Genomic DNA, 16,025 nt, shown 5'->3' on the forward strand with positions numbered 1-16,025 from the left:
GATAAATTGGTTGCTTTCTAAGTAGACAGACAGCCTGTGAGGCACTGCACTGAAAAAGATTTTGCCTTCAACGTTCAAAAGGCTAATTTGGCAAATGTCCCTCACCTTAGCAATTAGGGTACCTCCTGCCATGCCAGGCTGTTGGTATTGATAGTTTCTGCCACACCACATTCATCAGTATCCGTAGAAAACGTAAGACGTCTGGTGCATTTTCATAAAGACTTTATCACTCCACTCCACTTAAGGGGGCTCTGCGATGTTACGTGTTTGCCACTTCCTTCTTGAACAGACCCTTCACCAGCTTGAAGGGGTCTTTGAAGAAGCTTGTCCTGGTCTGTTCCTGCTTCTCTGTCTCTTTCTCATGTTCTCCGCTCTCCAGTGCTCTTAGCCAGTTTTTCATTTCTGCCTGCAGCAGGTCTATTCCTTCCTTCTCCTCCCCTGAGAAGCTTCTTCAGCTGCCTTCTCTCCTTGACCAGTCGCTCTATTTCCAGCTGCCTCCTGAACTTGGTCGGGATAGATGATGCATTCTTCTTCTTTAACGCAGCTCCAAAGCGTTCAGAACCGTGGCTGTAGATCAGTTCTCCCATTCTCTCCAGATTCTTCTCTGCTGTTCCTCCAGTTGTCCAAGATTTTGCTGAGGTCTGTGTTGACCATTTTCCACTTCTTTTTCTCACAGGATTTTGGCCACATGATAAGCATCTTTCGCTCCTGGATCTTAGTCTTGGTTGCAGGTTGTGGTAGGATAGGAACTCCAGGTGACTGCCTCAACTTGCTTCTTAAAAAGTAGTGATCAATGCGAGGTTCCTGTTCCACAACTTTCAAGCACTTTTTCCTGCCATGATGTATTCCCAGGCCTGCAGTGGAGGTTACCTTCGCCCAGCCACAAATGCAACTCTGGAACTTGTTTCCTGGTGCAGGTGTTGTAGTCATGCTGATCATCTTACTCGCCGTCGGTTTCGTTCCTTGGTCGATTGCTGTGGTGTCTGCCGGTGAGTCATCTTCCACCCCTGCTCTCGCTGACTCTGGGGGTATTTCCTACGTTGAACTTTTCGTAGGACTTTAGTATGTCGCTAAAGTCATAGTATACGATCATAAAAAGTCATAGTGTAGTATGTCATAAAAAGTCATTGTATGTGAAAAAAGTCATAGTATACTATGCCATAAAAATTCATAAAAAGGTCACAGTATAGTATATCAAAAAAGTCATACAAAGTCATAGTATAGTACGTCAAAAAGGTCATATTAGTAATATTAATACAGTATGTCAAAAGTCATAAAAAGTAATCGTATAAAATGTCAAAACAATCATAAAAGTACGTAGGGCTGGGTGTCGTTTAAACAATTACGATATCAATACCAATACCAGTACCCTTAAACGCATACCAATAAAGCCTAAGCCAACTATTTGGTGATAGTTACTGTTTGGCTTTAGTAGCTACCATTCTCAGCCAATCTCATTACTGGACAAAAAACTCCAAAGAAAAACAGGATCCCATATTTAATTTTAGAAGTAAAACTTTTTAAAAGGAGATAATGCCTTAAAATATCTTAAGAAATAGAAATTGTACTGAAAATTTGCGTTACTGTATTCGCAATACATATTGAATAACAAGTATAGGCCTGAAGCTGTATATACTTTATTCCCACGAACCTAACGCCTTTAAATGGTGTTGTTTGCAAAAAAATATGTAGGCTCGATGCTGACTGTGAAGCGTCAGCATCATGACTGAATAAATTGGAGTAAGCGTGGACGTGAGGGAGATGGATGTGACTGTCGCACGCCGACTCAACGCGAGCGCCCTTTTTTTTCCCTCTCAGCCCTGGAGGTATAACTGGCCTCCCTTCAAAAGAGGGAGCTTAAAAACAATCTCCAAAAGAGTGAAAGCCGTGCTGGGTTGTGGTGGGCGTCAGTCAACCAGTCAGTCACTCACTAGTCAGTCAGTCAGGCAAAGGCCCCGCTGTCTCCCACTCCAGAAAACAGGTACCCTGAACTAGTTTCTACAAAAGCTGAGTCGGAGATTTAATGCAATATAAAGCCTCTGGGCCCTTTTAGCAATTTGGAGTCAACACACAAATACGCCCACGCTCAACTGGAAAGACTTTCCATCCCTGCCCCTTCATGTGCAAATGTGCTGAATGGAGGTGTGTAAGCATGCGCTAGTGTGTGCGTCTGTGTGTGCTCAGTTTCCCTACTGAATCCTTCCCACAACTCCCTCCTTCCCTTTCTGATCTGTAGCAACACATCAATGGCCAGTCAGTTCAAAAACCCAGTACAGAAAACTCACAGTACTAGCTTTGCTTTTTTTCCTTTCCAAATAACTGTCCATTTAAACCGCAATCTCCCAACGTGGTTCCCACCTACGCTGTGTGGGGTGAAGCATGCAAGTAATTTAACACATGATGATCATTCAGTAAAGTGAGGAGTTGTTGATACCCTGCAGATTGGCGAATCTGTTCCTTTGTGAGAGCAGGTTTTATCCAAGGAAAAAGTTCTTTACGAGACACTATCACATCCCCGCCATATGGCAATGATGCAATATAAAGTTTTCTCCAGATGCCAGTAATGCCTTCTGCAATATTAGACTGAGTGCCGCTCTTGACACTGTCTGTGTGATTGGCAGTATTTCCAGCTGTTGGTAGAGTTAGGAGCCTGTGAAGGCTCAGTGTTATTTATGCTGACATCAGCTTTGGCATCTGTTGCTTATCTGAAACACTGAATGAGGGAGATATTAAAATATACAGTGATATTATGTTGTTTCCTTGAGATGGTGGGGAATTATATCCTCAAAAAAACAGTTTTTTGTCTTGCCACTTTAGCTAATCAATTCAAGTGTTTGCCTTTACAGCTGCAAGATAAACATAATAATTGCAGTGCTAGTTGTCAGATTTTTCTGTATTAACACCACTCAAAGTCTGAAGTCAAATCACCTCAGCAAAAAGAGCTAAACATAATGTAGATCTAGTGTTATATGCAAGTTTAGTTTTGGGAAGTTTTTGCAGGAATGTCTTTCGTCTGACTCGGTTGACACCTGAAACAAACCTGACCGTTGTTCTGAAAACCGAAGGTGAAAGCAAATAGTTAGTTTCGCCATCAAATAGAGAATGTGGATGGGAGCTGAAGCCAGATAAATAAAAAACAGCAGTCCCTGAGCTACAAAGCCTGAGGCTATTGCATTGCTAGCAGGCAAACAGCCACCCGGCTGCCCCAGCAGGGTAGGAATATATCAGACGGCCTATTGGATACCTGACAGCTGATTTAGCTCCCCCTTAATGAGCGGAGTGCCCTGCTGCAAAAACCCCATAATCTGTTACATAACATCATAAATAGCATGCACAGTAAGAAGCAGACTGCTAACACTGGCACAATCTTGTGAAATCAAGAGATGTTATATTTAGTACACAATGCATACTTGGAAGTGTGTAATTATTGTGAGACTATTAGTGTGTAGAAATATATTTCTTTAATATTCAAAACACTTTAAAATGTCTTATTGTGATTGTTCAGGAAATTATATAACACTGTTACATTAAAAGCAGAACTAAGACAAGAATTAAGTAAGGTTAAATAAAATAATAAAGTATTAAGTAGTTATTTGATACAGCTGTTACAGGTGTAGCAATGTCACTTTATTTATCCAGCTATCTACAGAGTGATGTTGTTGAACCTTAAATGTAAATATACTGCAGTAAAAACAGTATTAACAGGGTAAAGCTCACTTTCTTTTGTATTTTTCCTGTTGTCAACAAGACAAGAAAAGACCAAAGCCAACAATGTGTGACTTCGTCTCTCAATACTTTTTGACTTCCCTAACCCCTCAGCCCCAAGCCTATTTGTTCTTTCTGATGATGTGATAACGGATCACAAACAAACAGTATAGTTACATTTTTAAAAGAGGCAAAATGATTCCCTAAAACAGCTGGGCAATGAAGTTTTTAGCAAATGTAATTTAAACAGGAGTAAATAGTGCATTTGTTGGGGACAACTTTCAGGCTGCGGATTAATACACATTTGTCGCGAGAGTGAATATTTACAGCAGGAAGACTGTGTATGGCGGATCGACTCTAAAATAAACTACATTGCTCATGTTCATCATAATGAAGGAACATGTCACCCAGTGCTATGCTAAGCTATCGCGCTCTGGCTAAACAGGAAATACTATAAGGAGATCTAATCACTGTTGGTTTGATCTAGGGCCGGGTGATATGGCCAAAATCTTTTATCACGATAAAAGTCATTTAATTTCTCGACAACGATATATATCACGATTTAAGTGAAATTATAGAGAAAAAAAAAATATAGGCCTAGGCTATATTGTGATAAAAAGGATATAGAAAACTATATATGATAGACATTTTATATCATTTTGACAACATATATTGTCATATTGCCCAGCCCTAGTTTGATCTTTTCATGGGATTTAAGAAAAATATTGAATATCACCACACGTATCCTTTAAGAGTTTAAGTAAGGCTATAACAAGGTAGCCAATAGAATGAAGTAGAAGGACACCGTCCTTTTATTTGTTCTCATGAATGAGCAGTTATTTGATAAAGCAGTTACATTGGTGGCCATGTCATTAGTCCCTGCAGTTGATCTGGTTGCTTGCTGCTAAAGGTGCTAACAGTGAAAACAAAGGCAATGGTGCTGACGGAGCTAATAGTGTTAACCGAGAGAGAAACCGCAATGGCGCCAACGGTTGGGACGGCGTTATCAGCGCTAACCGGCGTATGAGAGCTGTGCAGAGCAGCGGCCGTGAGCGAGCCAATGAGGCACGCTCACTTACACAAACATGCGCTAAAAGCCTGCACGGGCGGCCCGGCTATGTCAACAAAGCACGGAAGTGTAAACCCGTATAAGGAATATACTGCAGAGTAAAGAATACCTGTGTACACCAAGTCATTCAATAAATGCTCTATTCAAATATTAACATGTGATAATATTAAACAACACTGTAACAATTAATGAAAACTTAAGTGGTCTAGCAGTAGTGTGACTGAAAATCATATTCTGACCTTAGCAAGACTTACTTGGAAGTATATATGTTCTGACAACACAGATGTCAGAGGAGACCCTCTGGACCCCAGCCTGTCACCGCGGGCTAGCCAAGAGGGGCTAAGTTAATCTAGGCTAGGCCAGAAAGGGAAGGGGTCACAGTTCACTGTGTATGCCCCGCTGCTTCAGCACCGGCTGACAGGCCACAGGAGTCTGAAAGTCCATGATGTACTGGCATTTGCTGGGCTCCTTCACCGATCGCAAGGCTGTCTCCGTTCCGCATGTCAGTGTGACCTAGAAAAGCACAAAGGAAGAAATGTTGAGGTGGTGCGGGGAGAGGAGCCGTTGTTAGCCTGAGTCAAGAGCCATGCCAGATTTATCTCCCAATGGAGACTGATTGAAGACGCTGTCCTACCTCTTGTTTTAGGGATTTTCTAAGCAATTTCAAACTTTTGTGAAGAAATGGGATTCACTACAAATTATACAGAATTATGCAACAAAAAACAAAAACAATACAATATTACAGGAGTTGGTGATTCAAACATATCGGGTCTTTCGTCAAATAAAATAATCACAGTGTACATGAAGAGTTTCATCGCTGCCTTGCTTTCAATCAGAGGGTATAAAAGTCTTAAAGTGTTGCTGTGACTGTGGGACACCGTGGCGTTATAAGGACATAACATGGCCCCCACGTGTGAACGGTGATTATCACTGTCATGACTTTAATAGGTGACTTTGACACTCTGCAAGAGAGTGAAAGGGAAAAGCAACTTATATTACTTCTAGGGGGGTTTCCATAGCAACCCATCACATCATACAGCACCCTGAGCAGACAATCCCTCTGGCGAACAAAAGCACCTGGAGAGGGAGAGAGAGAGAGAGAGATGGGAACTTGACAGGTATTATTGAGCTGAAGTTTCAGGCTGGTACGACGGGTGATTTGGTTTTGTCCCATGCTTGGATTAAAAATAGTCTTTTGTTATGTCACTTAGTATCTTGTTGCACTGAGATATTAAGTGGGTGTATGCCGCTCGGTGAGACAAAGTGTTTTCTTATGTGTGTGTGCGTGATTATTGGTGATTCAATTTTGACTTGCAGGTGCCAGAGCCATGGCTCAATATCAGGGGCAGAACTTTAGACTTTTATTTTTGAAGTAACATTTCCAGCTTGTGTTTTTACTTGACTCTCACTTGTTATATATATTAAAGAGGACCTATTATGCTTTTGTGCTTTTCCCCTTTCCTTTAGTGTGTTATATATATATTGTTTATGCATGTAAAAGGTCTGCAAAGTTACAAAGGCCAAAGTCCAGGCCAAAGGACATCACTCTTCCCCACAGAAACACTGCTCCTGAAGTGACTGAAACACCTTATTGAAGTCCCACCTTTTCTTCTGTAATGTAGTGATGTCACCAAGTAACACATTTGCATAATACCTGCCTAGCGGCTAGTTTGGCACACCCTCAGACAAAGCTAGTTAGAGCGCAGTTGGAAGAGTTTGGTTCGGTGGAGCTCAGACAGATGGTGCCTTTATATGACCTACATAAGTTAATAAATAAATAATAATAAATAATAATAATAATAATAATAATCTACAATTGTATTGTAATTACAATAGGAGAGACCACGAACTGCATCCCGAGGATAAAGAAACCACATGATTAGCCCCTGTGCGACTTATTCAAGAAAGTTGGTTGGTCAACAGGTCATAACTGCCTTTCTGCTCTATATCTGCTACCATATCCAATGCGCAACAAGCCCTAATTTGTATGTCCTATAGGTCATGAAACATTCAATACAGTGCTTGCCTTTGTCTAAAATATGGATGATAACTAGACCCTCTCTTTGACGTTAGCCTTTCCATCCTACTCCTAAGGTTCACACGCAGTATCATCCCGCACGCACACCGGAGATATGAATAAACAAGAACCACAAACCATAACCACGAGGATTCTTCCCAAAAGATGTGCTGTACACATGTATTTGCAAATACATATTAAGTAACATAATACATGAATAAATGACAACTGCCTCGTGCCAATTTACTTTCACACAACCATATGAGTCAGCCGTCACTCTGTTTGTCACACTAGAGAATCCAGTGTACAGTGTAGTTCATACACTTTACCGATAAACCAGAGAACTGTAGAGTAACATAGGGCTTCATGATCAAAGAAAACAGTAGTTATCTTATGTACTCTATAGCTGAATGCATCGTAGGCCTACTCTCTCTAGGGGTCTGTCTGATAGTCCGTTACTTGGATTCAGTGGGACACTTAAAAAAGATAAAAACAAAGCAAATCCTCTTTCCCACCACATAGCCTGTATATCCCTGTAAGACAGGGGAACCCTATAATTTTAACATTAAGTTAAAATTTTTGTATCAATTCATGGTCTTTATAAAGCCTGGTTTTAGCACCATTATTTCCCCGCATCCATGCTATGTGCATGAATAATAATAAATAAACACATAGGCCTATATTTAACTCATTGCTCACATGTAGTCACAGTCCAGCACTTTGAATTCAATTAATAACTGAAACAGTTGAGTTCACCCTTCCCCACAGACTCTTAAGATACACTGCATGCTGCTTGAATTTGGATTACCTCAATATCCACCGCTGAAACAATACATCACTGGTCCCTCTACTCAAGTATAACGAGAGAAGTGTGTTTCACCGCTGAAAGAGTGAGCGCTACCCAAAGACGAGGTTCAGCATTTCAAATATAATGAGCGTCGACTTCTGACGAGACTTCATTTATGCCGACTGCACTCGGTTAGGGGGTCGTATCAAAGGAATTCAATTTAGTCTTTTCAAAGGGGGCCCCTGGATGGCACGAGTACATACATTTGCAAACGACATTCATTGGACTCTGATTTGAAGAGGGGGCCAGGCAAAGAAAATAAGATGATTAAATGTGCTACGTTTTTCAATTGAGCAAATTCGCACACAAAAAATGTAAATGGATCTCATAAACGTGGCTGAAAGAGGAGGCAATACTGGGAAAATAGAGAGAAGAGTGGAAGAAGAAAAAAGCTGCAGGAGAATGCAACCGGAGCAACATTAACCATTAAACCAATGTGGACTGACAGAGGGGGGGGGGAAGCAAGTCAGCTTCCATCATCTGGCTTTGAACAAAACATCTTTTTGCCAGGCTGCTGAGTGGGCCATGAGGACTGAACGTCTTTTACTGATTGACTGACTAACTCTCCATTGTTGAAATACACATGCGCAGAATGAGGCATGCAGAGAGCAGACTGGGCGAGGAGGCTTCAAATCGTCCCTGATGAATGTGGTGAGAGGAGCTTCGTTTTGGCTGTTTTCTTTAGCTTTCCCTCTGGAAATAATCCGTCCAGGCTTCTCTACAGTTAACTTAAGTTGTATTTATTTGGTAAGGTGGACTGTTAAAGTCATTATCTACAGCATCTTTTGGGTTTCTGTGGTGGGAGGAGTGTTTTTCCTAAAGTGTATAGCTCTTCTTGGACTAAAAAGAGGGTTTAGTATCATTTATAACCAAAGAGTCATGTCTCAAAAGTATGCGAGGATAGATTTATCTAGGCCCACCCAGTTTTTGCTACAGTTTCAAACGACCGTAAATTCTCAAATAGTGGCTGTGTCTTTTATTTACCCCAGTGGCAGAGAGAGAAGCAGGCCTTCGGTTTACATTAGATACAAGCCTTTATTGCAAATTTCCCCTGTTCCCCAGTTAATGAAATCTCTAAACTTCCTCCAAATTAACTGTTCTTGATAAATTCAGTATAATGTCCATTTCCACAACACTAATTCCATCAGCACAGCAAGAGTCATGTCAGGCGTTCCACTTTACATCTAATGGCATGGATGGTAACTGCGATTGAAAACGTTGCAAAATGGAAGTAAATAATTTGGTTTTCTGTTAGAGAGAAAAGTAACTCAGAGAAGCGATTGTCGAATATGATGCGACTGTAGTCGTACTGATGGAAATTTTACTGAATTTATCAAGACAACAGGTACGGAAGCATATCAGAACACAGGGAGACGTCTTTCTAAAATATGATATACTACTATGTGGTAATGGTCTGGGGGTTTTTTTTGTTCTTTTTTTTTTAAAGGTCTAGTACTTTCTGCAGTTGAGGTAAATACAGGCCTCAACCACTATTACCGTGTCCTGTAATATTGACTGACTCTTTAAGTACTGTACATCACTGGAGACATGTTTGTATGGTATGGTTTCATGGTGTCAGCATTTACCAGATTGTTCTATGAAGGTATCTGAACCAAAATGACTGGCTCACATTTGTGTTGTCTGATAATGTAGACCACTATGTAAATTACAAAGATAAAATGCATAATTGGTGTCGTTTTTTTATTTACTTTTTAAGTCTAGAATGTCCACATTTAGCGTAATGAATAAAAACCCAAATGAGGTCTGTATCACATCTTTTATTTAGGTTGGAATTCTAATGAGCTCTGCAAACGACTTCTTTTTGTTCCCTCATCCTTTACTGTATCATCTCCCCATCTGTCTATTTCACTGTGTTTTAGTGTGTATGTGCCATTTGTTCATCTATTTATTCGTTTATTCACGTCCGCCTCTATGTATATGCTCCCATTACTGTGAGTGTACGAGTGTGTGACTTACTGTAACACAGCACTTACTGTAGTACTGCGTGAACCTCCTTGCCAGCAGGGTTCTCCATTCTCATACACCATCTGACTGTACTGGTTCTTTGGTGTTCCTGCCCACATCCCCCACCTCCTGAAACAATAAAAAAGAAATAAGAAATGGTGAGTTTTTATATTTTCATAAAGTGCATGTGGAAACAAAGTTTCTGTCTATTCAAGTCAGTCAAGCAAAACAAAAATCAGTAACGTCCTACTCTTTTTATAAACATTTGGGACAACTCAAGCACAGAAACGTACAGTCAAATTTGTTTTAAACACAACTAGGTTGGCTTAGTGAAAATCACTTCCTCCCAGCAAACATAAAAAGCTGGCAAGATGGCCAGTCTGGCAGTGCCCTCCTTTGGATCCTGGCACCGGCGTTCTCGCGTCCCCTCTCCTCTTCAACAATGGAGGGGAAATATTAATTACCATTTTGTCAGAGTTAATTCTGTGTGCAATACCACACGAGGGAAAGGAGAAGAGAAAAACACGACGCCAGTGAAGCCCGTCGCAAATGAGGCTGTGCCTGCCCAGTGCTAGCTAATTACATTCTCACCAAACATTTCAAGGGGAGTTGAAACCAAAGCAAACCAGGGTGCCAGTGGACACTGTCCAACAAGGCTCGCAGTGCTGACAGATGCCATTTGATTATGCTTCCACCAGCTAACTTCCTCTGATCTTTTGTTGAACTCGAGCGGCTTCTTTTGAGGCGGCGTCGACCGCAGTCGTGCTGCTGGTGAGTATTGATTTTTGTAAAACATTGTAATCCTGTTAGGGAGGAAAATCATTTGTGCATTTGGTGCATGGTCGATTGAAGATTTTACTGACATGTGTGTTTCTCTGATCTCTCGCCCTACATAGGCTAGCAACTATTTTCTGTCTGCAATTGCGAAATACTCAGAACGAATAAAGAAATCAATCACTTCACTTTCAGGGAAAGCATACATCACTAAAATAAAACCTGCAAGCCTCTTTGCAAACGGCCTGTCAATGTTCTGTTAATCATTCTGGCTAAAGAGCTACAAGAGGCTAATAATTCAATGTATTGTTCTTTTAATCTGCCCTAAGTGCTTTTTCTCACCAGTGCCAACCCTGTCACAAGTGCACAACACTTGATCAATGGGCCTACATTGACCTTTCTGCAGGGGATTAAAGTAGCAAGATCTGCTCCTTTCTTTGAAGACTGCTTTTAGTATTATGGAAGCTAATCTGCTATATTTCATTTCATTTTATTATGACATTTTTATTGGTTCTGTAATTCATCTCATTAGTATATTATACTTTTTATACCTGTATATTTTTCTAAAGTTTAACAACAAATGAATAGGTTAATACTACGCCTGTCAATCGATTAAAATGTTGAATCGCGATTAATTGCATGATTGTCCATAGTTAATCACGATTAATCAAATGAATCACACATTTTTTTATCTGTTCAAAATGTACCTTAAAGGGAGATTTGTCAAGTATTTAATATTCTTATCAACAAGGGAGTGGGCAAATATGCTTCCTTTATGCAAATGTATGCATATATTTATTATTGTAAATCAATTTACAACACAAAACAATGACAAATATTGTCCAGAAACCCTCACAGGTACTGCATTTAGCATAAAACAATATGCTCAAATCATAACATGGCAAACTCAAGCCCAACAGTCAACAACAGCTGTCAGTGTGTCAGTGTGCTGACTTGACTATGACTTGCGCCAAACTGCATGTGATTATCATAAAGTGGGCATGTCTGTAAAGGGGAGACTCATGGGTACCCATAGAACCCATTTTCATTCACATATCTTGAGGTCAGAGGTCAAGGGACCCCTTTGAAAATGGCCATGCCAGTTTTTCCTCGTCAAAATTTAGTGCAAGTTTGGAGCGTTATACAGCCTAACTTGCGAAAAAGCTTGTATGACATGATTGGTACCAATGAATTCTTTAGGTTTTCCAGTTTTATATGATGCCAGTATCTTCACTGTGGATTTAAAACAAAGCCCGCTACAACCTAAAAATCACAAGTTGCATTAAAGCGTTAAAGAAATTAGTGGCGTTAAAACAAATTTAACGCGCCATCACGTTAACTTTGACAGCCCTATTTAATACATAATTAATATTGTTGTTTTCCCCAACAACAATATTGTAACTATAAATCTTAGACAACAGGCACAAGACATAGAAGGACTGAATAGAATATGGGAGGTAGTAGGAAAAACACAACTTACTCTAGTTGGTTGTATTAACTTGTGTCCAACAAACATAGAATTTCTTTCCACATTCCTTAAAATACAGTTTTATTCTCATTTGACCTTGATGAGGGCAAACATGGAGTCCTCTTTTATTTCAAAAAGCACTCTCCAGCTTTTACGGACGCACGGCTGTCTCCGGGTCCCCGAGTGTGGCTTTCCCGCCGTCCATGATGTGCATGGCTTATTAAAGATGCCTGAACGGGTCAGTCAGAGGTGAATTGCTCGCACAAGTGGAAGCCGGCTGGGCCCGAGTGTCTCGCCTTTTTCCTTCCAGCCTGTTTGATTGGGTTTTAGCACTCTGTTAGTACCAGGAGGCCCTCAAATGGATTGCTGTCAGGGGCCGGAGAAAGCGACAGTGCTCCGGCTCTCGCTGCTAGTTGACCAGCGATCCCTTGCGCATCACCTTCATGCATCCCGGTCTGCCGTATCCCCCCCCCCCCCCCCCCCCCCCCCCCCCCCACCTCCCTAACACACCTCATTCCCTCACCTCACCTTTGTTCACTTCCTTCCTTAATCTCCATTCTTACTCTGTCAGCCCTGCTGTGCCCCAGGAGGCGGCGCCGGCCCTGTCAATTAGGCTTAAGTTATCACTGAGATGTGGCCAACACACTCCAGTCATTTGGATTCACAGGTGTCACAAGATGAAATCATATTGACAGATCATTCCCTGTAATAATACCGTAATACTGGCGGGGCCATTTTCTACAGTCTTTCAACAGTTATCAGTGCACAGCTCATTATTTACACCTCTGAAAAACATCCCATCGGGCCTTATTGCTTAATTCCGTGGCACCAGGGTGCATAAACATTACTATATGTTGGTCTGACCCTGTGATTGACAATATAGCACAACCCAAATGTGCAAAATGCACCCCTTCTGGCTCAATGACAACTTCATTTTCTCATCCAATTTATCACAGTTTGGCTTTAAGCTGCAGCCATGATACACATGATGCTCACTTGCACTCGTAGCAGCAGGGCCAGTCTCTTGAAATTATCTGGGTTACTGTATGTATATTCTTCCTTTGAAACATGCTGGCTTATCTGCTGCACCTGTTTTCTGTAGCCAAGCTGGAAATCCTGCTCAACAAAATGGTTCACCCCCCCGAACTACTGCTATTCAGATAGGAAAACAAGGAAAGCAGACAAATTGCTGTTTTCTGTCCAATAAAATAGCATGAATGAACATAATTAAAGTATGTAAATAGATTAACATTGGCAGCAGAGAGCAAATTGGATCTTAGCTTTTGGAGAAAATCCATTTCCGACCACATGGAGACAAGGGAGGGGCCCCAAATGCAGACTTCCTTTTAATGATTAATGACGGATGATATTGAACACATGCTTCCTTTTTAAGGCTTAAAACCCGGAGAATCTTATTTACAGATATCTGGGTTATAATTCAAGCCTTGTCTGGCCTCCTCTAATGCCATAAAATGCACCTTCCATCACAGATAAACCTGTAATAGCAGCATATCTAGCCCGCTAAACCTATTATCCATACATTTGCTTTGCATTGTGGGTGAGATAGCGGGCCCGGGAGAACACGGACACGCCTCTTAACTGCACGCATTAGGCAGTCAATCTCATTTCATTTTCTCTCTGAATCACTAAGGTGTGATTTCTATTGACACACAGAATAGAAGATGGAGTTGTGATTCAATTACATCCAGTATTCACGAAAATACCATTGAAATTGCAGTTTCACCTCCTTGATGCAAAGTTTACTGCAAGACTATATAAAGAGATATACTGTAGAATATGTTACCATATATATTTGGAATTTAAAAAAGTGTAAAATACTTTTTGTAACTGTTAAGACTAAATTGGTCAAAGTGATCTAATCCTCATCAGGAATAATTAGCATTAAAAATGATTAGCGTCTTCTTTTCTTCTTCTGATAATGGCTTGAGCTGATATAAGCTCCTCTTATTTCTTTAAAACGATGCGGTCACCAGTGATTCTGTTTTAAACTTCATCGCGGCATTAATCCGTATGCCTCCAGTGATAAATCCCGAAGATCCGCGGCTAATCTCGCTCAACACTGAGAGGAGAGTTACCTCCTCTGATATAGCCACAAATCAACCTTTCAGAAGCAATTATCATTTAGACTCAAGTCTACTCTGGTGTTTAAACACCCCGCAGATACTGAGGGGAGGGGGGGCCTTGATGTGTGTCTGTGTATCTTTGTGTGTGTTTCGAGACCCTGGGCCCAAAAAAACACAAGGAAAAAAAGAACACATTTTGGTTTCTTCAAGGAAAAGGGAATATAAATTTGCTCACTTGCCTTCAGGATTTTGTATATTAGTTTGTGGACGTTAGAAAGCTGACGTAAACTCCGCTGATCGTCATGCTTCTCGTGCTTAGGAGCAAGCTTCCTGCATATATTCATGTAGGAAACATGTTTTTGTATACATTAAGGAAAAATAATTAAATTTACATTTTCACAACACATGCTTTTTTACAAGCAAAGAGAGACACTTCTACATATCTACACTGAGGCAACTAGGGCTGGGTATTTAACTTCAATACAATGCAGTATTTATGACTTGTTGACCGAAATGTGTCCATGGTGTTGAGTATTGTACTTAAAACTGGCACTGACTCATTTTAGACTGTATTTGATGTATTTTCAATCCTGTAAAGACGATTCTTCTAGTACCCGGCATGCATTTTTAAGGAGCAATATGTAGTACTGACAGCTAGTGTTTTAAAATGGGTACTGCAGTACAAATTCAAAACATTGGAACCGTGGCCCATACGCCCCTCCGGTGTGACTGATAGCAGTTAACGCAAGTTTTGGCAATTTGAAGGTTACCCTCTAGACACAACCGTACTAGCCACTGGCCACCAGCAGTAGTCAGAATCACTTCACTGGCTGTGTGTCTCAAGTACTCGCTGCCTTGATAACCCAGCTGCACACGAACAACAGAGAGATGTGCGTGGGTAGAATCTAATGTTATGTTATCTCTGTTGATCCAGTTCGTTTGCTTGCTTCCGTGGCTGCTGTGTTTGCGTGCCAATTTGTTTCACATGTGGTAACGGGGTGTCTAAATAGGCAGTGGACGGGATCACACGGGCCAAAACAAAAAACAGACGTTTCGGACCGGAATGGAAATTTCAAAGGAGAACATACTGGCTGGCTCTAGCATTGTTGTAGGAGAAACCAGTATTTCAATTTAGCATGTTTCTCTAGTGACATATCATGGTCATTTTATGACTTATTACAGTAAATATATTACATATTGGCCCTTTAAAGCAAAATACAGTTGAATTTTGAAGCTCAAATGGTGTAAACACATTCTGAATGAACCGGATCAGCTTACATGGCACCTAGAAAACACATCACAGACCTCTTTATCTTTTAATCTTTTATCATTTACCGCTAACCTGGAACTTAAATTGAATGGAGAAATTAATTAACAATCCACAATGTCAGGTATATAAAAAAAAAAGGTTGCTAGGTATAGTACTAAAACCTTTCAAATGATACCCAGCTCTAGAGGCATCATTAGAGAACGTCAACATCAAGACAGAGACGCTCCGTTCATTTGCGGCAACTGTCAACGACGGGATGTGCCAACTCAGCATCAGATTACTTGTAAATACCTCGCTAACAACCAGCTCCTCATACTGAATCCTAACCCGTGTTAAGACGGTGATAAGTCTGTGCTTATTACCGTCACCTTCCCACTGTAGCATCCGCTCATTAGCTGCCACTGCAATGAATTATACCTCACAGCTATGCTCTTCACTGCTTTAACAAGGGGTCTGGAGCAGCAAGTTAGTCCCCTCACTACGCTGTTAATGCGCTAATCATTTACAGCATGAGACGCGGTGCCGCACAGGCAGGTAGAGGGAGAGCAATTTGGGAGCCGCTGGTTAATTTGGATTCGGCGGAGCGGCGCTCTCGCAGCCGAAGCGGTGCCAGGCATCGCTAACCTCTGCCACTCGTGTGAGGTCACCCATCAGAGAGCGGCGTTTTCTGAGATGAGCCCAGACACTGTCATTACTGTGCCAGTCACTGATGCTCCTCTCAACCCTCCTACCACCAATTGTGCCCAGCACCTCGATAAATAATTCATACGCATAGGAACATGTGAAGGGCACATGCTCAGTCAGGGCTTTGCTTTCACTTCATTTC

General features: G+C 41.2%; 1 protein-coding gene across 2 annotated transcripts in view; it reads right to left on the reverse strand.

Moving 5' to 3' along the window:
• Window positions 1-3,442: 3,442 nt before the first annotated feature.
• Window positions 3,443-16,025, reverse strand: part of LOC141760538 (glucosidase 2 subunit beta-like) — a 138,577-nt gene continuing 125,994 nt past the window's right edge. For both annotated transcript variants that reach the window (XM_074623413.1, XM_074623412.1), the window contains 2 exons: window positions 9,633-9,732; window positions 3,443-5,287 (listed from right to left, as the gene is read on the reverse strand). In XM_074623413.1, coding sequence (XP_074479514.1) covers window positions 5,150-5,287; window positions 9,633-9,732 — 238 coding nt within the window. In that variant the 3' untranslated portion in view covers window positions 3,443-5,149. The remainder of the gene's footprint in view (window positions 5,288-9,632; window positions 9,733-16,025) is intronic.

The sequence above is a fragment of the Sebastes fasciatus genome, chromosome 22, assembly GCF_043250625.1.
Source record: "Sebastes fasciatus isolate fSebFas1 chromosome 22, fSebFas1.pri, whole genome shotgun sequence".
Classification (NCBI taxonomy): domain Eukaryota; kingdom Metazoa; phylum Chordata; class Actinopteri; order Perciformes; family Sebastidae; genus Sebastes; species Sebastes fasciatus.